At 42.2% G+C, this 24,029-nt stretch overlaps 1 protein-coding gene across 3 annotated transcripts in view; it reads right to left on the bottom strand.

The window, feature by feature from the left end:
- The window catches only part of Yeats2 (YEATS domain containing 2), a 98,747-nt gene extending 77,672 nt beyond the window's left edge, over positions 1-21,075 (bottom strand). For 2 of the 3 annotated variants that reach the window (XM_070029681.1, XM_070029683.1), the window contains exons 1-5: positions 20,930-21,075; positions 8,830-8,948; positions 5,274-5,371; positions 3,784-3,876; positions 1,341-1,586 (exon numbers count right to left, since the gene is read on the bottom strand). In XM_070029681.1, coding sequence (XP_069885782.1) covers positions 1,341-1,586; positions 3,784-3,876; positions 5,274-5,371; positions 8,830-8,929 — 537 coding nt within the window. In that variant the 5' untranslated portion in view covers positions 8,930-8,948; positions 20,930-21,075. Of the gene's footprint in view, positions 1-1,340; positions 1,587-3,783; positions 3,877-5,273; positions 5,372-8,829; positions 8,949-15,800; positions 16,321-20,929 lie in introns of those variants that run through there. The other variant, XM_070029682.1, reaches the window with a different exon arrangement.
- Positions 21,076-24,029: the final 2,954 nt, after the last annotated feature.

Genomic DNA, 24,029 nt, shown 5'->3' with positions numbered 1-24,029 from the left:
AATTTAGCTTTTCAGGGCTGGGAAGGTGGCTCAGTGATAAAGTGCTTGCCTTGCATGCATGAGGCCCTGGGTTCGATTCCTCAGCACCACATAAACAGAAAAGGCCGGAAGTGGTGCTGTGGCTCAAGTAGTAGAGCACTGGTCTTAAGCCGAAGAGCTAAGGGACAGCACCCAGGCCCAGAGTTCAAGATCCACAACCAACAAAAAAAAAAAATTTCAAACTTCTGCAATACTTAGATTTTGCAAGAAAAAGTAAAAAATGGTTATTTTTTTTAAAGATTATAGTAACAGACTGTCAAGGTTCCAATCCTGCTCCTTCTATGTACTAATACAGAGTCTTGGGTAGTTACTCTCTGCTACAATTTCCTCAAAAGATTTTTGTTAATAGCACCTACTTTATGATTACTTGTAGTTCTTAAGAAAGTGCCTGGGACATACTAAATGTTGATTCTATTAAATACACACACAATTATCACCCAGTGTATAAAAGACATTGAATTTCTAAATCCTATGACTAGTTTGACCTAAACTATTCTTAAAATATTAATAATATTTGTTCAGAATGCAGGAGGAAGATACAAGTAACTCAACACTAAAGTTCTGTTTTTTGTATGGCACCATTATGAGTGACTTTAGGGGGTTTGTTTTTGCTCTTATTTTTAAATTTTTACTAATGATGACATGAATTTGTAATTAGAAAAATAAGTTTATTTTATTTTAAAAAACTGAGCACTTGATGTATGCATATATGGAAAGCAACTCAGAAATTTCCTATATTACAAACATGTGGGAAAACCAATGGTTGACTCTAATAAACACTCTATAGCCAAATACCACGTTTGAACTAGAAACTCATAAGCTAACAGGATCATATACGTTTGAACTAGAAACTCATAAGCTAACAGGATCATATACTAATACATCTTTCAATTCTATTTATTATTTGTCCAATTTTCTCTGGCTACTACTGTATCCTTAAAATAGCCTCACAGAGTAAAGTATTTAAGAGTCACTTCAGAGAATAAACTTGACAGAGTGAAAAGAATTCTAGCAGTCATTGAAATGCCAACACCTAAAAGTTTTTGTGATATCTACATAAAAACATCAAGGAGTTGTGCTTATACATTGGAGCCCTGAGCCCTAAAATTAGAAAAATATGGGCTTCTCAGTTCTAACCCTTTTAGGAAAATATAATTAACTTTATTAAGACCGAGTTTCTCACTCTAAAGGAAAACAGGCTATTTCCTAGGACTCCTTTGAAAGTTCAATGAAAAACTCATGCATACTTAATAAATGCTAGCTCTCTTCTTTGATTCCCTCCCCTCCATCCAACTCTATACCCTTCCAGTATTTCGGCTTGGTCTCTGCTCCGTGTTGTTTGAGAGTCTTTCCTCCAAATCCACATTGCTGTTATTATCTTTGTCAGATAAGAAGTCATTGTGTTGAGATAAAGAATCACTTTCTGAATGATTAGCTGATGGTGTTTCTGATCTCTGATTGGTAGGAGAGGATGACCTCGATGGTGATTCCAAAAATTTCTTAATAGCAGGATGATTAAAAACCATTGTGTCACATGTCTTTGATCCCTAGAGAAAAAAATTAAAGTAAGCAAACTTTTAATAGTCACCAGAATTAGACAAAAAATTGGTATCTAAAAATCTGCATCTTTAAGATCTTGTTTAAAATCCCTAAAAGTTTCCTATATCTGTAAAAATGAGGACTAAAATCCACTGGGAGAAAAAAAAAAACTAGTAACAATTAAGTAAAAGCCAAAGATAAGCTAGCATATACAATGCACAAAGGAGGATCATGAGTTTGAGGCCAGCCTGGAATACCTAATGAGACCACATAAAAAAAACACAAAAAGCTGTAAGATGTAAGGCTTTCAGAAAGATTTGACTTTAAAACATTAAATATCACGTCATTTTACTTAAATATATTAGCATCTCCAAATAAAGTATCCTTATAAGAACTGTAAAAATAAAAAATAGTACACAGTATAATGGTACCCCTATAGCAGCAACATGTAACATAAAATGCTTTAAAAATCATTAATACTTATATGTATAAAGTTCTCCCTCACACTAGTACAGATCACAAGACACTTTTTTGTATCTTAGTTACTTGTATAAAAAACATAGTGTAGCAGGGCGTTGGTAGCTCATGCCTGTAATCCTAGCTACTCAGGAGGCTGAGATCTGAGGATCACGGTTCAAAGCCAACTGGGACAGAATAGTCTGTAAGACTCTTATCTCCAGTAAACCACCAGAAAACTGGAAGTGGCGATGTGGCTCAGTGGCAGAGTGCTAGCTTGGACCTGAAGAGCTAAGGGACAACGCCCAGTGTGATGAGAAAGGGAAAGGACTAAAGAAAAATTAAAGGAGAGTAATTTCGAAATATAATGCAACCGTGTATGAAAACTAAACAAAACCAAACAAACAAAATACCACAGGAAGCCTCTCAGTGGACAAACCATTTTGGTAAAGGCCCTGAGTTTGTTCCAAGCAGTATCCCATCCTACAGGACAATAAACTCTAAATTCTAATAGCTTCTTCACAGCAACCTTACTCCTTACCCAACTGTCTATCTCACTCCTCAAGGTACAAGTTTACTTTTCTAGTAAATTATTCTTTATTCGCTTCAAAAAACAAACAAAAAATATACTGCATCTCATTATGTCATGCAATGTAGTTACGTTCCTAGGATGCCCTTTTTAGAACTGTATTATTTACTTTAAAACATTGTTTCTAAAAATATTTGTTTTGGTGAAAAGGAATCACTACTCTTTCAGAATCAAAGCCTCAAAGCAGATAAAGGTCAATAATAAAAGTTTCTCAGAACTATAAATGTGGTAATGTCTAATAAGGGATTCTTAGACTAATTATTTTAAGTAAATGAAATTAAATAAGAAATTTTTATAAGTAAAAATAATTAGATGTCAGATAATAGACAAAAGCATGCTTCAATAACCTTGATAAATCCTAATCAGCATAACAAGATAAAAATCTATGTACTTCTAGACCATTAAATACCACTGATCAGAACTGCTATTGGCAAAACAAAAGACTAAATGAGTATGTTTTTTAAACAGAAATAGCTGCTTCAAATACTCCATCATGAAGATGTTACCTCATGATTTCCATTATGTTAAACCTAATATGGAGCTATATAAGAGATTAGATAAGAATCTGGCTGGGGAGGTGTGTGTGGGGGGGGGGGAGGAGATGGGAAGGGATGGGAGGGGAAACAAAGGAGGAGGCAACAATGCTTGATAAGAAATGTACTCATTACCTTGCCCATGTAATTGTAACCCCTCTGTACGGTATTTTCACAATAAAAAATTTTTTAAAAAGAATCTGGCTTAGGGGCTTGCCTTTCATGCATGAGGCCCTGGGTTTGATTCCTCAGCACCACATAAGCAAAAAAACCCAGAAGCAGCTCTGTGAAGTAGGTAGAGCACTAGCCTTGAGCTGAGGGATAGTACCCAGACTTAAGAGTTCAGGCCAATGACTGACCAAAAAAAAAAGAAAAACAAAAGAATCTGGCTTATATTGAATAGTTTACCCCAATCACACCAAAAATTCGTATGTACCCAGAATTTGTAAATGTGATTTTTCAGAAACAGGAGTAGGGACTGTGAAAGTTGCTGAATGATAAAATGTGTGTAGGAGACCCCAAGTTTAATCACTGGCACCAAAATGAAAGCCAGGCATTACATGCTGACATAACTTACCCTTGCCTAACCAACAAATGTGGTTGGCAAGTGACTTAAGAAATTATTACCTCAGAAACTTTTAGAAGACCTGCAGAAGCATAGTAGTTTGCTACAATACAGGCACGAAGTTTATCCATCATCCTTCTTGCTTCAATCAATCGCTAAAAACAAGTGTTTACATGTTACTTTAGAAAACAGCAAACCCAAGTGACATACAACTCACAAAACAAGACATGAATAAGAGCACAAATAATCAAAGAAAAACAAAGCATTTCTTACCAAGAGATTGGCAAAGATTTAAGGCTGCCACTTGATCCAGCTCCATTCCTGGCTTTTGGTGGTTAACTAGAGATTCTTACTTCCAGTGAGATAAGTCTGTGAAACTACTTCTCACAGACTTTCCTATCTAGGCTAAGGCAGAAGAATCAGGACTTTGTGACCAGCATGGTCAACTACACTGTGAGATATTGTCATTTTAAAAACAAAAGGCTGGGGCTGGGAAGGTGGCTCAGAGGTAGAGCGCTTGCCTTGCATACATGAGGCCCTGGGTTCGATTCCTCAGTGCCGGAAGCGGCACTGTGGCTCAAGTGGTAGAGCACTCGCCTTGAGCTGAAGAGCTGAGGGACAGCGCCCAGGCCCAGAGTTCAGGCCCCACGACTGGACCCCAAAAAAAAATAAATAAATAAAATACATAAATAAATAAATAGAAACAAAAGGCTGGTGCTAGTGGGTCATACCTGTAATCATAGCTACTTATGAGGCTCTTGAGATTAGGATTGCTGGGTGCTGGTGGCTCACATCTGTAATTCTATTCAGGAGGTTGAGATCTGAGAATTGAGGTTCAAAGCCAGCCTAGGCAGGAAAGACCCTGAGACTCTTATTTCCAACAAACCACTAAAAAGCCAGAAGCATAAGCTGGGAATGTGGCTTAGTGGTAGAGTGCTTGCTTAGCATGCATGAAGCCCTGGGTTCAATTCCTTAGTACCACATAAACAGAAAAGGCTGGAAGTTGTGCTGTAGCTCAAATGGTAGAGTGCTAGCCTTAAGCAAAGGAAATGCAGAGACAATGCCCATGCCCTGACTGAGTTTAAGCCTCAGGACTGGCAAAAAAAAGCCAGAAGCAGAGCTCTGGCTCAAGTGGTACAGTGCTAGCCTTGAGCAAAAAATTCACACATGGGCTGGGAAAGTGGCTCAGTGGTAGAGTACTTGCCTTGCATGCATGAGGCCCTGGGTTCAGTACCACATACACAGAAAAAACCGGAAGTGATGCTATGGCTCAAGTGGTAGAGCACTAGCCTTGAGCTCAAGAGCTGAGGGACAATGCCCAGGCCGAGTTCAGGCCCCATAACACACACACACACACACGCACGCACGCACGCACGCGCGCGCGCACACACACGCACACACACACACACGCACACACACCAACCATGCCCCAAGTTTAAGCCACAGGACCAGCATATACATATACACACACAAAAAAATAACATACAACAATCACCATATACTTTTCCCCCACAGATTTAAATGTCTTTTTTCAATGTATTATCATTTATACCTGGTCAATGACTTCAATTTCATGTTCTTTATTTTTCATTTCAAGAGCAAATTGTTCCTTGATAATAGTCTCAATCTTCTGGACAGCAGCATCTCGAGCTACATAAGAAATATAAAGTACGTCCAAGCCCAATTCAATAGTTGTCTTGATTTGGTCAACAGCAACAGAAACAAGAACAAAGCACTGAGAGGACTATTGTATCACTGTGTGACATTCCTGTAAAAATGCTGGATCTAATCACAATGAAACATCAGACAAAACCAAACCGAACGACATTCTACAGAAATAATTGGCCTGTATCATTCAATTAGTCAAGACAAAAAAGATAAAGAGTTTGAGGAAACTGAAAAGAAACTGAAGAGATATGACAAATAAATTCTCAGTGTGACCTCAATAAATTCTGAAGGAGAAAAATCTGGTTGTAAAATACATGCCTGGGACAACTTGTCACATAATATAATAATGTTAAAATGTCTTGGTTTGGGGGATGGGAACATGCATTAGTAGTAGAGTGCTTGCCTAGCACTCATGAAGGCCTAGGTTCAATTCCTCAATACCACATAAACAGAAAAAGCCAGAAGTGGTGCTGTGGCACAAGGGGTAGAGTGCTAGCCTTGAGCAAAAGAAGCTCAGGGACAATGCCCAGACCCTGAGTTCAAGCCTCAGGACTGGCAAAAAAAGTTAGTTTTGATCACTGTACTGTGGTTATATAAAAGAATGCTCTGAAGTAATATGTCTAAGATGGGTGCTGATGGCTCATGCCTGTAATCCTAGCTACTCAAGAAGATAAGATCTAAGGATCACAGTTCAAAGTCAGCACAAGTAGGAAAGTCCAAGAAACTCATCTGCCAAATAAACACCAAAAAGATAAATAAATAAAAAAACCTAACCAGAAATAGAGCTGTGACTCAAGTGGTAGAGCACTAGCTTTGAGCAAAAAAGCTCAGGGACAGTGTCCAGGCCCTGAGTTCAAGCTCTAGGACCAGCATTAAAAAACGAAAGAAAAAAGATATGTCTAACTTTTTTCCCAAATAAATCTAGTATAGATCTTAAATGTCCCCTAAATGCCATGTGCTAAAAGTCTGGTCCTCAGCTGATGAAGCAATTGAGGTAGTGGAAACTCCAGAAGTGGCCTACTTGAAGGAAGTAGCTCACTGGGTATGAAAGGAACATTTTTCCCTTAGCTATATGGCTGGCCTGCTGACTCTCCAAGCTCTGGTTCCTGGCTGCCATTTAGTGAGCAGCCTCCTCTATTATACTATCAGACATTCTACCAATCTGAGGATCAAAGTAAGGGAGACATGGCTTGGACTGAAACTATGAATCTAAGTAAATCCAGGTGCTGGTGGCTCCCAATTGTACTCCTACTCAAGAGGCTGAGATCTGAGGATCACAGTTCAAAGCCAGCCTGGGCAGGAAAGTTGGTAAGATTTTTTTCTTTTGCTGGTCCTGAGGCTTGAATTTGGGGCCTGGGTACTATCCTGGAGCTTCTTTTGCTAAAGGCTAGTACACTACAACTTAAGCCACAATGCCACTTCTGGTATTTTCTCTGATTTAACTCGAGATGAATCTCACAGACTTTCTAGCACGTGCTGGCTTCAAATCGCAATCCTCAGATCTCAGCCTCCTGCATAGCTAAGATTACCAGTGTAAGCCACTTATCTCCAATAAACTACTCACAAAAATCTAGAAGCAGTACTGTGGTTCAAGCAGTAGAGCACTTGTCTTGAACCTGAGAAGTTACAATACAGCACCCAGGCCCCTGTGTTCAAGAACTAGGACTGGGCTAAATAAATAAATAAATAAACAAATATTTCCTTCTTTCATTGACTTCTCAGGCATTTCATCAGTGATAGAAGACTGGCTAACACACATGTAAAACTTTAATTCAATTTAAAATTTAGTCTTTATTTTATTTTATTTTTTTGTCGGTCGTGGGGCTTGAACTCTGGGCCTGGGCGCTGTCCCTCAGCTCTTTAGCTCAAGGCGAGCGCTCTACCACTTGAGCTACAGCGCCACTTCCGGTTTTCTGGTGGTTTATTGGAGATAGGAGTCTCACGGTCATTCCTGCCCAGGCTGGCTTTGAACCGAGATCCTCAGATCTCAGCCTCCTGAGTAGCTAGGATTACAGGCGTGAGCCACCAGCACCCGGCTAAAATTTAGTCTTTAAAAATTAGTTAATAATTTATTTTAATATAGTAAGTCACAAAACAAGTCTGATGAAACTATGTCTATGCACATTAAAATAACGCAATCATTAAAATAGCCTTTATATATGTATCACCCATAATCACCTCACATGATTATACTTTATAGTCCAAATATCTTAAAAGACTATAAGAACATGCAAAAATAGCTAAAACTTAGTCTGTTTCATTACTACCACTTTCACACTCTACTTGATGTGTTTCTACCAGATCTGCCTTTTTTTTTTTTTTTTTTTGGTCAGTCGTGGAGCTTGAACTCTGGGTTTGGGTGCTGTCCCTGCGCTCTTCAGCTCAAAGGGAGTGCTCTACCGCTTGAGCCACAGCGCCACTTCCAGTTTTCTAGTGGTTTACTGGAGATAAGAGTCTCACAACTTTCCTGCCCAGGCTGCTTTGAACTGTAACCCTCAGAACCAGATCTGCCTTTTTTTTTTTCCTTGGGGGGGGTCCGGTCGTGGGGCCTGAACTCAGGGCCTGAGCGCTGTCCCTTAGCTCTTCAGCTCAAGGCTAGCACGCTACCACTTGAGCCATAGCACCACTTCCGGTTTTTTTCTTTTTGCTTATGTGGTGCTGAGGAATCGAATCCAGGGCCTCATGCATGCAAGGCAAGTGCTCTACCACTGAGCCACCTTCTCAGCCCCCCAGATCTGCCTTTTATACCACCATTATGTACTTTTTTTTTGGGGGGGTCACTTATGGGGCTTGAGCTCTGGGCCTGGGCGCTGTCCCTCAGCTCTTCAGCTCAAGGCTAGCACTTTACCACTTGAGCTACAGTGCCACTTCCGGTTTTTTGATGGTTAATTGGAGATACGAGTCTCATGGCCTTTCCTGCCCAGGTTAGATTTGAACCTCCATCCTCAGATCTCAGCCTCCTGAGTAGCTAGGATTAAGGCATGAGCCACAAGCTCCTGGCATTATGTACTATTACACGAAATACTTAACAACTCCCTCTTATAACCTCCTCTGAATTATATACACAGATATGGAAATTAATTTCATTTCTTAAGAGTGAAGGTAAATGTAAACTAAGAAATAATTTCCTAAGGCAAGTCAATTTTTTTTACTAGTAAGTAGTTGTACTAAGGGACAATGAGGACAATGCTTCTTGATCTATGTCATCCCTTCCTTCATTCTCCCCCTTCAAGTGACATAGTTCTTTTTTTTTTAATTGTGAAAATACCATACAGAGGGGTTACAATTACATGGGCAAGATAATGAGTATATTTCTTATCAAACACTGTTGCCTCCTCCTTTGTTTCCTCTTCCCATCCCTTTCTACCCCCCCAAAATAGTGCATTTTTTTTTCATAGTTCATTTTTTATACCATGTATTTTGGGTTAGTCAATTTCTACCTGAATTCTCAATTGCTTTTTGTCGCTTATTTGGAAGGGCCACAGCTATATCTTCATAATCAGGGTCAGTTTCTTTAATTGTTCTCTTGATTCCAGACATGGTGATATTCAGTTCTTCACTGTAAAACAGTAAGTTAACAAATAAGTAACATTATGCACATAGATAAATGCTATATAATACATAAAAGTTGATGTAGCCAGTTGCTGGTGGCTCATGCTTATAATAAGGCTGAGATCTGAGAATCCAGGTTCTAAGTCAACCTAAGCAGAAAAATTCATTAGACTCTTATCCCCAACTAAAAAGCAAGAAGCCAGAAGTAAAGATATAGTTCAAGTAGTAGAGCATCAGCCTTGAGAAAAAAAGCTAAGCAAGAGCCAGGCACAGGTGGCTCACACCACCTAGCTACTCAGGAGGCTAAGATTTGAGGATTATGGTTCAAAAGCCAGCCCAGGCAGGAAAGTCAGTGAGACTCTTGTCTCCAATTAACCACCAGAAAACCAGAAGTGGTGCTGTGGCTCAAGTGGTAGAATGCTAGCTTTGAACTGAAGAGCTCAGGGACAGCACCCAGGCCTAGAGTTCAAGCCCTACAACTAACACACACACAAAAAAAGCTAAGCAAGGGAGCAAAGCCCTGAGTTCAAGTTTCACTACTGGCACACACATACACAAAAAGGAAAGTTGCTAAATAAAGAAAAATGGCTGAGTATAGCGACTCAAGCCTATAATCCTAGCTACTTGGGAGAATAATGTTCAAGACCAGCTCAGGCAAAAAACAAGTTCTTGAGACTATCTCAACCAATATCTGGGGGCAGTGACAGAACACTTGATATCCTAGCTGTGGGCAAGACAATGGCTAGGGGAATGGTATGAGTCTGTCATCCCAGCAATAGGAGAAGCATAAATAAAGGGATCACAGCCTGGGAAAGCAAGAGCATGAGTGAAATCTTACCTTGAAAATCACCAGTTCTACTAGGTGGTAAGAGCACCTGCCTAGCAAGTTTGGGGCTGAGTTCAATTTCCAGTACCACCAAAACAGAAACAACCCAACAAACAAAACACAGACAACTGTGTTAGTCCATCTTAGAGATATATATGAGCACTTGATATGGGTGGGGTGATTCATTATGGAATGGTAGCTATGTAAAGCCTAGATCCAAGAGAACATTTTTTTTTCTGTTGTATTGTGTAACATCACTATGCTTCATGCATTTGTAAATATCCTAGCAATTTATTAAATGTTAGTTGATAATCATGAGTCAATTGCTATAATTTGGAAAATAAGTATTTTTGGAGCACCCTAAAATCTAATTACTATCTTTGTAAAGTTAATTAAAAAAAAAAAGGCAGTCTTGTTTCTTCTTTGTTCTGTAATTAAACAGAGAAAAACTTTGGTAGTTATATAAGCCTTACTCCTTTTCCTGAGTGCAGACAGGACGCTGGTGGCTCATGCCTGTAATCCTAGCTACTCAGGAGGCTGAGATCTGAGGATTGAGGTTCAAAGCCAGCCTGGGCAGGAAAGTCTGTGAGACTCTTATCTCCAATAAACCACTAGAAACCTGGATGTGGTGCTGTGGCTCAAGCAGTAGAGCACTCACCTTGAGCTGAAGAGCGCAGGGACAGCACCCAAGCCCAGAGTTCAAGCCCCACGACCAACGCAAAAAAAAAAAAAAAAAAAAAAAAAAACCAAACCAAAATCCTCTACCTTCTACTCACAAATAAATCTCAAAACAGAGGTCAGACAATTCACCAAAGTGCTTCCTCAGTGGCCAAAAGTCTTACAGAACGTATGGGATTTTATAAGATTATCTGTAAAGCAGAGGCCACCAAGTCAAACATCATCCTCATTTACTCATCTATAAAACTCATGATGTGTTGGAGCTGGGAATATGGCTTAATGGTAGAGTGCTTACCTAGCATGCATAAAGCCCAAGGTTCAATTGCTCAGTACCACATTAACAGAAAAAGCTGGAAATGGTACTGTGGCTCAAGTGGTAGAGTGCTAGCCCTGAGCAAAAGAAGCTCAGAGACAGTGCCCAGGCCCAGAGTTCAAGCCCCAGGTCTGCAAAAAAACAAAAACAAAACAAAACAACAAAAAAAAACGCTTAAGGAAGATTCTGCTCTGAACATTCTTAAATAAACCAGGTTTGCTGCTATCTAGCAAAAACAATAAATACTAAACTATACACATGCCACATTTAAGTAAATTCTAGCTAAAGCCAGATACATCTGCTGAGGCAGGCTCTCACAAATGACCCAGGATTAAATTACATTCAGGATTCTTCTTGCCTGGCTTTTAGATTTATGAAAAGGAAATGTGAGCAGCTGTTGGAAATTGTCAATTCAACTTTGAAACAAAATGTCCTAATACTCTTCAGGTTTTGAACTTGTGATGGTGATGTGAACTATTTTTTTTTTAATCTGTTACTCTCACAATTTGTGAGAACAGATTTTCTCTATATTACTGGACCAAAACCAAATACCTGGATGGAAATCAAATAAACAATTTTCCAGGGCTAAGACTATTACTGTATCTATTCCTCCAACTTAAAATTTCTACCTCATCAAAACAGCCTATTATAAAACTCAAATATTGTCTATTCAGCACAGAAAATGCTTTTTTCCCACAGCCAACACATGAAAATGAAAGTTTATTGGGGGAGGGATCCGGTCGTGGGGCTTGAACTCTGGGCCTGGGCGCTGTCCCTCAGCTCTTCAGCTCAAGGCTAGTGCTCTACCACTTGAGCCACAGCGCCACTTCCAGCTTTTTTCCTTTTGCTTATGTGGTGCTGAGGAATCGAACCCAGGGCCTCATGCATGCAAGGCAAGCGCTCTACCACTGAGTGACTTTCCCAGCCCAGAAAATGAAAGCTTTTAAGTAAATGTACCAGCCCCATTCAAACTCCATAAGCAGGTACAAGTTGTTAAGAAAGGCTTAAGACCAAAACCTTAGAAAAGCTTTTAATGTTTTATACTTTGAATTACATTCACTCACAACATGAACTGAGCACTGATGGCTCACACCTGTAATCCCAGCTATTCAAAAGGCTGAGGCCTAAGGATTCAAGCTAGGTTGGGCAGAAAACAAAAAAAATCTTTGAGAGCCATCTCCAATTAACCAGCAGAGAGCTGGGCTGAAAGCATGGCTCAAGTAATAGAGTGTCAGCAATGAGCAAGAAAGATGAACAAGAGCACAGCCCTGTACTACCCCCTTGCCCCCCCCCAAACAAAAAGAGCCAAATCATAACATGCACCATGGTATTTTTGCATGGACATGTTTTCATTTCTCTTGGGTACATATTTTAGGGTGGGATTGCAAGATCAAATGGTAATTCTGTGTTTAACTTTTTGAGAAGTTGCCAAACGTTTCACAACAGCTGTACCATTTTATATTCTTACAATGTTATGTATTCTGTGGATGAGGAAGGGGATCCTGGAACTTGAACTAGGTGCTGTCCTTGAGGGGTTTTGTTTTTTTTTTGGCTCAAGGTTAGTGTGCTTGAGCCATTGCTTAGCTTTTTGAGCATACACTTCCACTTTTTGTGGTACTTAGTTGGAGATAAAGAGTTAGCACTGGTGTCTCATAATCCTAGCTACTCAGGAGGCTGAGATCCGAGGCTTGCAGTTCAAAGCCAGCCAAGTCAGAAAAGCTTGTGAAACTATTATCTCTACTCAGAAAAAGCTGAAAGCAGCACTGTGGATCAAGTGGTAGAGTGCTAGCCTTGAGCAAAAGAAGCTCAGGGACAGTGCCTAGGCAGAGTTCAAGCCCTAGTACTGGCAAAAAAAATAAATAAATAAATTTGGAAAAAAAAAAGGTCTCACTAACTTTCAAACCATGATCCTCAGATCTCAGCCTTCTAAGTAGCTAGAATTAAATGTATGAGCCACCAATACTGGCTCCCATTGTGTATTCTTTCTTTTGTTGTTGGTCGTGGGGCTTGAACTCAGAGCCTGGGTGCTGTTGCTAAACTCTTTTTAGCTCAATGTTAGTTCTCTACCACTTTGAGCCACAACGTCCCTTCTGGTTTTCTGGTGGCTAATTGGAGGTAAGAGTCCCATGGACTTTCCTTGTCCAAGCTGGTTTTGAACTGTGATCCTCAGATCTCAGCCTCCTGAGTAGCTAGAATTATAGGCGTAAGCCACTGGCACCCCGCTCTTATTACATATTCTTGACATACATTTGGCCAGATTATTTGGCAGTAGTGTATATGTGGGTGGTTTTTTGTTTTGTTTTGTTGTCAGTCATGGGGCCTGAACTCTGGGCCTGGGCACTGTCCCTCAGCTCTTCAGCTCAAGGCTAGTGCTCTACCACTTGAGCCATAGCATCACTTCCGGCTTTTTCTGCTTCTGTGGTGCTGAGGAATCGAACCCAGGGCTTCATGCATGCAAGGCAAGCACTCTACTACTGAGCCACCTTCCCAGACCCTGGTTGGTTGTTTTGAGACAGGTCTTGCCTCAAACTCATGGTCCTCAACTTACCAAGCGCTAGATTTGTAAGTGAATAGCACCATGCTCACCTGTGTATATATTTTTAAACTGCTTTATTGTGATATACTGAGATATTACCAACTATACTTATATATAACATACAATAATAATCAATTTTGCTGTAAGAAAATGGATTTCTAAGCAACATATATTTGGGAACTACCTGAGCATAATGTACATTTCAAATTTGACTTTGCATGGTTTCATCTGCAAGACACACTTGGTGAATACAGAAAAGTGTATACCCTGCTGAGTGAGTGCTCTACCACTTGAACCATGCCCCTCAGTCCTTTTCTTTGCTTTAGTTTTCAGGTAGTTTCTCATGGTTTTATCCGAGGCTAGCCCCATACCTCCAGCCTCCTATGGCATCCCAAGTAGCTGTAACCACAAGTACACCACTACACCTGGCTGAGAATGAGGGTCTCACTGACCAACCTTGAGCCTTAATCTTCCCTATCTTTACCGCTGAAGTAGCTGGGATTATAGTGTTTGTCCCTGTGCCCAGTCCTTTATTGTCTGTTTCTAAATTAAGTAATACTTTACACACAGTGAGATACACGGATTTGTGTTTGTGTGTATGTCTGTGTGTGCTCACATGCGTGTGCTGGACCTGGGGCTTGAACTCCAGGCCTGGGCACTGTCCCTGAGCTTTTTTGCTCCAGGATAATGCTCTACTACTTGAGCCACAGTTCCACTTCTGGCTGAATAGCTAGTATTACAGACATGACCCCTTACTACCCAGTGAATTCTGGCCTTTTAATAAGAATTTCCTGTGACTCTACACTGTGTGTGTGTATGTGTTTAGCTAGTATTACAGACATAACCCCCTACTACCCAGTGAATTCTGGCCTTTTAGTAAGAATTTCCTGTGACTCTACACTGTGTGTGTGTGTGTGTGTGTGTATAGCTAGTATTACAGACATGACCCCCTACTACCCAGTGAATTCTGGCCTTTTAGTAAGAATTTCCTGTGACTCTACACAGAGAGAGAGAGAAAGTGTGTGTGTGTGGCTAGTATTACAGACATGATCCCTTACTACTCAGTGAATTCTGGCCTTTTAATAAGAATTTCCTGTGACTCTACACTGTGTGTGTGTGTGTGTGTGTGTGTGTGTGTACTAGGATTACAGCTGTGTGTGTGTGTGTACTAGGATTACAGCCGTGTGTGTGTGTGTGTGTGTGTACTAGGATTACAGCCGTGTGTGTGTGTGTGTGTGTGTGTGTGTGTGTGTGTGTGTGTGTGTGTGTGTGTGTGTGTGTGTGTGTGTGTGTGTGTGTGTGTGTGTGTGTGTGTGTGTGTGTGTGTGTGTGTACTAGGATTACAGCTGAGAGCCACCAGTGCCTGGTAATTATACAGTTTGAAAGATTATTTTTATCTTGGAGTTTAACCAAAGTATAAGACATTAAAAGGTTTTCTTATGGTTTTGGTCTTAAACCTTTTTTAACAACTTGTACCTGCTTATGGTGTTTGAATGGAGCTGAAGGCTGATGGGATGTTGGGAGGTAGTGTAACTTTTTGGAGGTAAGACCAAGTGGAAGCAAGTTATGTTATTTCATACTGGAACCCAGCACCATCCTCTTTTTAATTCCTGATGCCATATGATGACAGCTTTCCTCTGCCACAGGCTCAAAAACTAGAGCCAAATAACGAAATCTCTGAAACCATTAAGCCAAAATAAATCTTTCCTTCTTACATATTATTTCATGTGTCTTGTCAAAGCAAAGAAGAGCTAACAGTGAATAAACATAACAGCATTATTTATAATGGAAAAGTAGAAAACAACCCAAATGTCCATCAATGGATGAATGGCAAAACAAAGCATGGGATATTCTTGCAAATGTACTATGCAATAAGAAGAAATGCTAGCTGGACGCCAGTGGCTCACACCTGTAATCCTAGCTACTCAGGAGGCTGAGATTTGAAGATTGCAGTTCAAAACCAGCCTGAGCAGGAAAGTCTGTGAAACTCTTGTCTCCAATTAACTACCAGAAAACCAGAAGTGGCTCTGTGGCTCAAGTGGTAGAGAGAGCACTAGCCTTGAGCTGAAGAGCTCAGGAACAGTACCCAGGCCCAGAGTTCAAGCCCTACAACTGATCAAAAAGAAGAAGAAATGCTTGTAACCCAGTGGTACATATGCAAGACTGAGCTTGATCCCTAGAATGCCCATGAACACACATACACATCCCAAATAATAACAAAAACTTAGATAAATAAGAAGAAACGAAGCGCTAATACATGCTATGATATGGATGAGCCCTGAAAACAGCAATGTCAAAGAAGCCATCTGTAGTATATTTCTATTTGTATAAAATTTCTACAAATAGAGAAGTCCACAGAAAGCAGCTGCTAAGAGGTTAAGAGAATTGGGACTGACCACTCATAGATAAGGGGTTTCTTTTGGAGGATAAGAAATGTCATAGAATTTGACATAGTGATGGCTGAACAACTTTGTGACTATTACTAAAAATACCTGAATTAACACACCTCACAAGTTAGGTAAGGTAGGCGTCAATGGCTTATGTTCATAATCCTGGCTACTCAGGAGGCTGAGATCTGAGGATCACAGATTTGAAGCCACCTTGGAAATAAAAGTCTTGTGGACTTTTCTGCCTTTCAACAAGCCAAAAGCCAGAAGTGGAGTTGTGGCTAAGTGGTAGAGTACTGGCTTTGAGCAGAAAAGTTCAGGGACAGCCTCCAGTCCTTGAGTTTAAGCTGAAGGACCTGCCAAGAAAAAAAAAAAACAAAAGGCAAAAATATCCCCAATGTACTTACAACTGTGAATGAATACCACCCTCTTCCCCATCACCTTTCTTTAGGCCAAGTAATGATTCCCCTCCACAGCTCACTCTTCCATGAGCAGAATAAACCACCCTATCTAGAAAAACAAGTTCTCCTACCTCTGCAGCTTTGTAATCACCAAAGTTCACATGCTTGAACATCTCAATCACCTTCCAATGCATTCAGATTTCACCTCAACCATCTCTACTTACCAAAGCACTTATCATTTTTCAAAAGACAAATTAAATTCCAACTTATACATGAGGTGAATTTTAACCTTCTAATACTCCATTATTCTTTTTAGCAATGCTGGGGAACTAATTCAGAGCCTTGCTCAAGATTAGGCAAGGGCTCTACCATTGAACTGCACCTCACTTCTTTTTCATACTCCTTTAGAGCAGATGATATGAAAATGTCATGTTTTCTGAAAGAAAAAAAAAAGAGTGCACTAATGTGCAGTTGTGTAGAAAATATACTGAAAGAGGGGCAGGTATAAAGACTTGAGACTGGCCAATTTAAAGAAGAGACAACAAAGATTCATAAAAAACTATGGTTCAATGAAGAAACAAGCATTTCTTCCCACTGCCCTCCCCAGACTGGAGTTTGAACTCAGGGTATTTGATGGTTAGGCAGGTGCTCTATCACTAAGCCTCATCTCCAGCCCCTTTTTACACTGGTTATTTTTGTCAGTTGTGGGGTTTGAACTCTGGGCCTGGGTGCTGTCCCTCAGTTCTTCAGCTCAAGGCTAGCACTCTACCACTTGAGCCACAGCACCACTTCTGGTTTTCTGCTGGTTTATTGGAGATAAAGAGTCTCATGGACTTTGCTGCCCAGGCAGGCTTTGAAGCGCAATCCTCAGATCTCAGCCTCTTGAGTAGCTAGGATTATAGACATGAGCCCCCAGAGCCTGGGTACATTGGTTATTTTTAGGATCTCATTTTTTACCCAGGCTGTACTTGCAGTGATCTTCCTACTGTATGCTTCATACCAAAACTTGGGCTGATGGGTGTGTATCACCACATGGTTTTTTCTTTTCCTCTCTTTTTTTATTGCTTATTTTTGCAGGTACTAGATTTGAACTTAGGGCTTCCATGCTTTTGCTTGATTTTTTTCACTCAAGGCTGACACTCTACAACTTGAGCCATATCTTCAGTTCTGGCTTTTGTTGGTTAACTGAAGATAAAAGAAGTTGCTCAGATTTGTTTATCCAGGCTAGCTTCAAACCTTGATCCCCGAGCTCAGCCTCCTGAGTAGATAGAATTAGAGGTACAAGCCAGAGTGTCTGGCCAAATTTTTCTGTTGAGATGGGATCTCACAAATTTATTTTTGTCCAGGGCTTGGAAGGTGGCTTAGTGGTGGAGTGTTTGCCTAGTATGCATGAAGTCCTAGGTTCGATTAGTCAGCACCACATAAACAGAAAAAGCCAGACATGGTGCTGTGGCTCAAGTGGCAGGGTACTAGTTTTGAGCAGAGCAGCTCAAGGACAAGCCCCAGAACCAAGCCCTCCTGCCCCCAAAAAGAGTATTTTTTTCTAATTCCTATGTCTTCACTTCCTTATATCCCATTCAACTAATCTGTTTCCCACCTCCCACTTCTGAAATTGTAGACAGCAGACCTCATAATAAAACCAACAATCTGCCAAGTGCGACTGCCAATCTTATCAAACATTACAGAAGCATTTTTAGTCTTCAAGAGAAACCAGTTTCTTATTTCTCCATAGACCTCCTGGTCTGATTTGCTTTTCCTTTGCTGGTACTAGGTTTTGACTGTATTTTTTTTTTTTTTGGTCTTTTTCTTTCAGTCTTTTTTTTTTGTACATTGCACTTGCAATTTTGCCATTGAGCTACATCCCAGCCATGGTACTAGGTTTTGAATTCAAGCTTCATGCTTGCTGGGTTAGTGATCTACTACACTGAAGCCACACCTCCTGCCAGATTTTTGCTGGTTATTTTAGAGATGGAAGCTTGAGGACTTTTCTATGCAGGATGGCTTTGAACTACAGTTCTCCAGGTCTCAAGTCTCTTGAGTAGCTAGTATACCATAAGCCACCAGGCCCTGGCATCTTTGCTCAATATTTTTCCTCTTTAAACCTTCAAATATGAGACCTGAGCCCCATTTGCTTCTCTCCCTACACTTTTTCACTAGTGCACTAACACTTTGAGCCACTGAGACACTTTCTCCCTACACTTCCTCCCTAAGTGACTTCACCTCTTCTCATACATCTATATGATCATCTCCCAGATTGTTTTTTTTTGTTTTTGTTTTTGGCAGTCGTAGGGCTTGAACTCTGAGTCTGGGCACTGTCTCTCAGGTCTTCAGCTCAAGGCTAGCGCTCTACCACTTGAGCCACGGCACCACTTCCAGAATTTTGTTTATGTGATGCTGAGGAACTGAACCCAGGGCCTCATGCATGCAAGGCAAGCACTCTACCACTGAGTTACCTTCCCACCCCCCTCCCCCAGCTTGTTTTTGTTGTACTGGTACTGGGGCTTGAACTCAGGGTCTTGACCTCTTGCTTGGCCTTTTAGCTCAAGACTAACATTCTACCGCTTAAGCAACACCTTCACTTCTAGCCTTTTGCTGGTTAACTGGAGATAAAACCTCTCGATTTATCTGCTCCAGCTAGCTTTGAACCTTGTTCCTCAAATATGTCTTCTGAGTAGCTAGGATTACAGGCAGGAGCGAATGGTTTACTCTCAAATTGCTATCTTGAGCCCAAAGTTCCAACTGCTTTTTCAACATACCAATTTCATAACTAATACGCATATCAAGTTCAATTTATCCTACATAAAACTCGGAATTCTTTCCACCTCCAATTTTTCTCTTCTATTTTCATCTCAGTAAATAGCCTCACCATTTACCTTCTTAATTGTTCCAAAGTCAAAAAAGCAAGGATTCCTCACTTCATTCCTTTTTCCCTCACCAATCCATTTTGTTAATTCGACTTCCAAAACATTTTTTCACCCTTTTACTTTCACATTTCTACTGCCATGAGCCAATCCAAAGCAACAGAAAACAGTGTTCTGTGATTCCTCAGCTCCATCAAGAATTTTCCTTTATTTGGCAGTTCAATTACACTACTAAAACTTTCAAAGACTTCCCATAAAAAAATAAATTCTTGCTAGGTGACAGCAACTCGTCAAACCTGTAATCCTAGCTACTTAGGAGGCTGAGATCTGAGGATCCAGGGACCAGCCAGCCAAGACAGGAAAGAGATTCTTATCTCCATTATTCATGCATAAGTGGAGAGGTGGCTCAAGTGGCTGACCACTAGCATTGAGCAAAAAAGCTCAGGTAAAGCACCCAGGTCCTGAGTTCAAGCCCACTAACAGGCACAAAATGCATAAAAGTAAATAAACAAGGGCTGGGAAGGTGGCTCAGTGGTAGAGTGCTTGCCTTGCATGCATGAGGCCCTGGGTTCAATTCCTCAGCACCACATAAGCAAAAAGAAAAAAGCCGAAGTGGCACTGTGGCTCAAGTGGTAGAGCGCTAGCCTTGAGCTGAAGAGCTCAGGGACAGCAGTGCCCAGGCCCAGAGTTCAGGCCCCACGACCGGACCCCCCCCAAAAAAAAAGATTAAGAAAGAAATGAAAGATTCAATATTCTTAGCCATAAAGAAAATGCAGGAAGTGACAATGTGGCTCAAGTGGTAGAGTGCTTGCCTTGAGCTGAAGAGCTGAGGGGCAGTGCTCAGGCCCAGAGTCCAAGCCCCATGACTGACAAAATAAGTAAGTAAATAAATAAAATTCCATCCATGCAGGGTTGGGAAGTTGGCTCAGTGGTAGAGTGCTTGCTTCCCATGCATGAGGCCCTGCAACACATAAGCAGAAAAAAGCTGGAAGTGGCAATGTGGCTCAAGTGGTAGAGTGCTAGCCCTGAGCTGAAGAGCTGAGGGACAGCACCTAGGCTCAGAGTTCAGGTCCCACGACCGGACCCAAAAAAAAACAAAAGTAAATAAACAAATTACTGGGCTGGAGGTGTGGTTCAAGTGCTCAGTTCTGGTGGCTCGTGCCAATGAACTCAGTTTCCTAGGTGGCTGAGATGTGGGGATCGCAGTTCAAAGCTAGCCAGCCAGGAAAGTTCACAAAAAAATGTATCTCCAATTAAACACCAAAAAGCCAAAGTGGAGCAGTGGCTCAAGTGGTGGGAGGCCAGCCTGAGCTAAAGTTAAGAAAGTGAATTCTGGCCTTAAAGCTCCCGTGCTGGCCCTCTCCCCCCTCCCTCCCCCCAAGAAAAATGCCTAAATTTTTGGAGCAACGTGTCAAGGCTGTAGGATACCGGTAATACTTCTCCTCTTCTATTTTTTAGCATCAATCAGTGCATCCTGGGAGAGTGTTCATAAGCGCTTCTCCAGTGTCCAGCAAGGTGCCTTCCACCCGCTGGGGCATCCCTGCGTGGAGCCAGCCTGAGAACCCCTCACCCCTGGGGGGGAGCCGACCGCTGTCCACCCCACCCACCCTTCATCACACCGCAGACTTCTCTGAGTAAACACCCAACTTGCGGGTTGCTCTCCAACCCCCTCCGCAGGCCACCCCGGCGAGCGACCCGAAGCTCGGCCGCTATGGCTGCGGGAACCCTCCGCAAAGGGCCCCCCACCCGCGCAGACGGATCCCGCCTCCGGTCCTCCGAGGCCCGCGACCCTTCCGCACTCAGTCCCCGCCGCGGCCCGCTCCCGCCCCCGGCCCGCTCCTCCCTCCCCTCCCCCCCCCCCGCTCGCTCCGCGCGGCCCGCAATGGGGGAGGGGCGCGCACGTGCCCGCGCCGCCCCCGCGCAGACAAAGCCCGGGAGAGCGGGGCGCGTACCCGCCCGGTCCTGCCTGCTCCCGGCGACACTCACCTCCCTCCACTCTCCGGCTGCACCGCGATCCCGCCAGGTGCTGAGAGAGGGTCCCGGTGGAGGAGGGAGCGCGCCAAGCCCGCAGAGACGCCCCACCACGAGGACTCGACGACCCTGCAGCCGCGGAAGCGCACGGCGCGACGGAACCCGCTCGACCCGCTCCGCCCCGCACGTCAGCAGCGGGGGCGGGAGCTATAGCCACAGGGGCGCGCGCAGCCGGAGGCGGGGCTCTCCTGGTGGGGGCGTGGCGAGGGCGGGTCGGTGGGCGTGGTCACGGCCCTGGCCCTAGCTACTCCAGAGTAATCTGTTTGTCACCTCTTGTTTTCTTGCCTATAAGATTTGAATTTCCACATTTGTAGTTTATATCATTTCATTTTGTTTCACAGGGATGGGGATGTAGCTCAGTTGGAGTGTGCTTGCCCAATAGGTACGATGCTCTGGGTTCTATTCCCAACACCGCCTATAAAACCAAGGTCCATATTGATAGGCTTTGGATCCTTAAAGAGTAATTTTTTCCCCTTACTGGCTTTCACACTGGGGAGCTCTTGTGACTTCTTCAGTCACACTCTCTTAAATTAACTGAAGTGAGGCTGGAAAGGTGGCTCTGGTAGAATCCTTGCCTGGCATGCATGAAGCCCTGGGTTTGATTCCTCATTACCACATAACCAGATAAAGCCAGAAGTGGCGCTGTGGCTCAAGTGGTAGGGCGTTAACTTTGAGCTGAGGAACAGCGCCCAGGCGCAGAGTTCAGGCCCCAGGACCCACAAAAAAACAAAGTAACTGAAGTAAGTAGCTGTAAATGGTTAGAGCAGGACAGTAGAGAAGTGAGTATAGAGCCACAGTAGGAAATTGAGTTCAAAGCATGCTAATAAAAATAAAAGAAAATAGTTTAAGATTTTTTTTGAATAATGACCAAACTCTGAACCATTATTAGATCCTATTGTTAAAAACAAACAAACAAACAAACAACCAGGCTGGGAAGATGGCTCAGTGGTAGAGCGCTTGCCTCACATGCATGAAGCCCTGGGTTCGATTCCTCAGCACCACATAAACAGAAGTGGCAGAAATGGCGCGGTGGCTCTAGTGGTAGAGTGCTCGCCTTGAGCTGAAGAGCTCAGAGATAGTGCCCAGACCCAGAGTTCAAGTCCCATGACCAACAAAACAAACAACAACAACAACAAAAAAACAAAACCCACATGACTTGGTATATTGTGCCATTAATGTGATCCACATCTATAAATATTCTTGTTTCAGTAAGATTTGGATCTATATACATGAATGACATATAGGTTTAAATTTCTTTGGTTCTAGTCTCTTTGCTATTGGGTGCCTTATTTGATGGTATGCTAGGACTTGTGAATTATACATTGCTTCTATAAATATTCATGATCTTTGTTCTGAGATGCTTGAGTTATGTGTAAACAGCTGTATTTCTTCAGGGCTTTCAATTCAGAATTTTTTAGGACTTGAGAAGCATATTGCCTCGGTTAATTCACTCCATTATTGAGGCAAGACATGGTGAAGAATGGGTGTTCCATGTGTTACAAAATTTTCTGCTGGCTTGTGAGAATATATTGCTCTGGTGTTACATAAGTGTTGAGTAATTATGATTCTTTAGAGAATTCCCCTCAACCTATATGCTTTAAGTATTCTCATGAAAACTGGAGGCAGCCTGTAGGCCCCTTCTTTGTATTGGGTGTCCTGTTTGCCTTGTTTTTCATACACTTCTAGTTGTATTTCCTCAACTTAGGAAGTTGAGGGTTCCTGGGCTCAGCCTGCCCTGCCCCAAACCTTCCACAATGTAGCCTGAAGGTACCCTCAGGGTAGCTAGCTGAGGCAATCCTAGGGCTCACTTTTGTTTCTCATTTTGTTCAGGGATCACCATCTTTTGTTCCTCATCTATGTAGTCTTGTTTTAAGAATCTTGACTGTGTATTATCTCTGGAAGATGATAAATCTAATCCCTGTTACTTATCTTGATCAAAAAGTTAAGGGCTGGGAAGGTGGCTCAGTGGTAGAGTGCTTGCCTTGCATGCATGAGGCCCTGGGTTCGATTCCTCAGCACCACATAAGCAGAAGAAAAAAAGCCGGAAGTGGTACTATGGCTCAAGTGGTAGCGCACTAGCCTTTAGCTGAAGAGCTGAGGGACAGCGCCCAGGCCCAGAGTTCAGGCCCCACGACCAGACCCCCCCCCCCCAAAAAAAATAGCAGTTAAGCCTTGAGTTAAAAAAAAAAAAGGTTTGAGGGCTAGAAATGTGGCTTAGTTGTAGTGTTTGCCTATCATGCATGAAGCCCTGGGTTCGATTCCTCAGTACCATATAAACAGAAAAAGCTGGAAGTGGCACTGTGGTTCAAGTGGTAGAGTGCTAGCCTTGAGCAAAAGAAGCTCAGGGACAGTGCCAGGCCCTGAGTTCAAGCCCCAAGACTGGCAAGAGGAAAAAAAAGATTTGAATTCCAATTGTCCAAAAAGAATTGTACTCACTACATAACTTACGTAACTGTAACCCCTCTGTAAATCACCTTTATTATAACAATAAAAATTAAAAATTAAAAAAGATTTGAATTCCACTTCCAACTCAGTGTGGAAGACTATTCATTTTCCCGTTGTACATGAGCTTCCACAGTAATAACAATAGTAAGTATGATTTGTGCATGTGTGCCATCTGTGCATACCTCTGTGCTGATAGGGGTACGTTTTACAGATGTAGTGGTGCAGGCCTGTAGTCCTAGCTACCTGGTAGGCTAAAGGGAGGATCACTGGAAGGCCAGTCAGAGCTGTGAAATGCGATTAGGTAAGAGGTTAGGATGAGTGCGTTGTGTTTCTTCACTCTTGGGATCTAACTCTGAGGCAAGGACGTAGGAATATGTCTAACTGCCCAGGAAGCTACAAGTAAAACTTTCCTGGCCTGGTTTGGAAGGCCTCTCCATTCTGAGAGATGCCCTACACTAAGCAGACAGTGGTATATGAAATGAGTCTGAGATAATGTTACTGGTTTCCACCACTGGCAGATAGTATGCTGGAAATCCAGATTGCTCTTCACTCTCCTGCCAGACATACAGGAAGCATGATCGAGACCCATAGATGGGCCAATGGACACTGT

This window comes from Dipodomys merriami, unplaced genomic scaffold (genome assembly GCF_024711535.1).
Source record: "Dipodomys merriami isolate MVZ:Mamm:240054 unplaced genomic scaffold, mDipMer1.0.p SCAF_2, whole genome shotgun sequence".
NCBI lineage: Eukaryota > Metazoa > Chordata > Mammalia > Rodentia > Heteromyidae > Dipodomys > Dipodomys merriami.
Note: the sequence above shows the minus strand (reverse complement) of the source record. Positions and strands in the feature narration are given on the sequence as shown.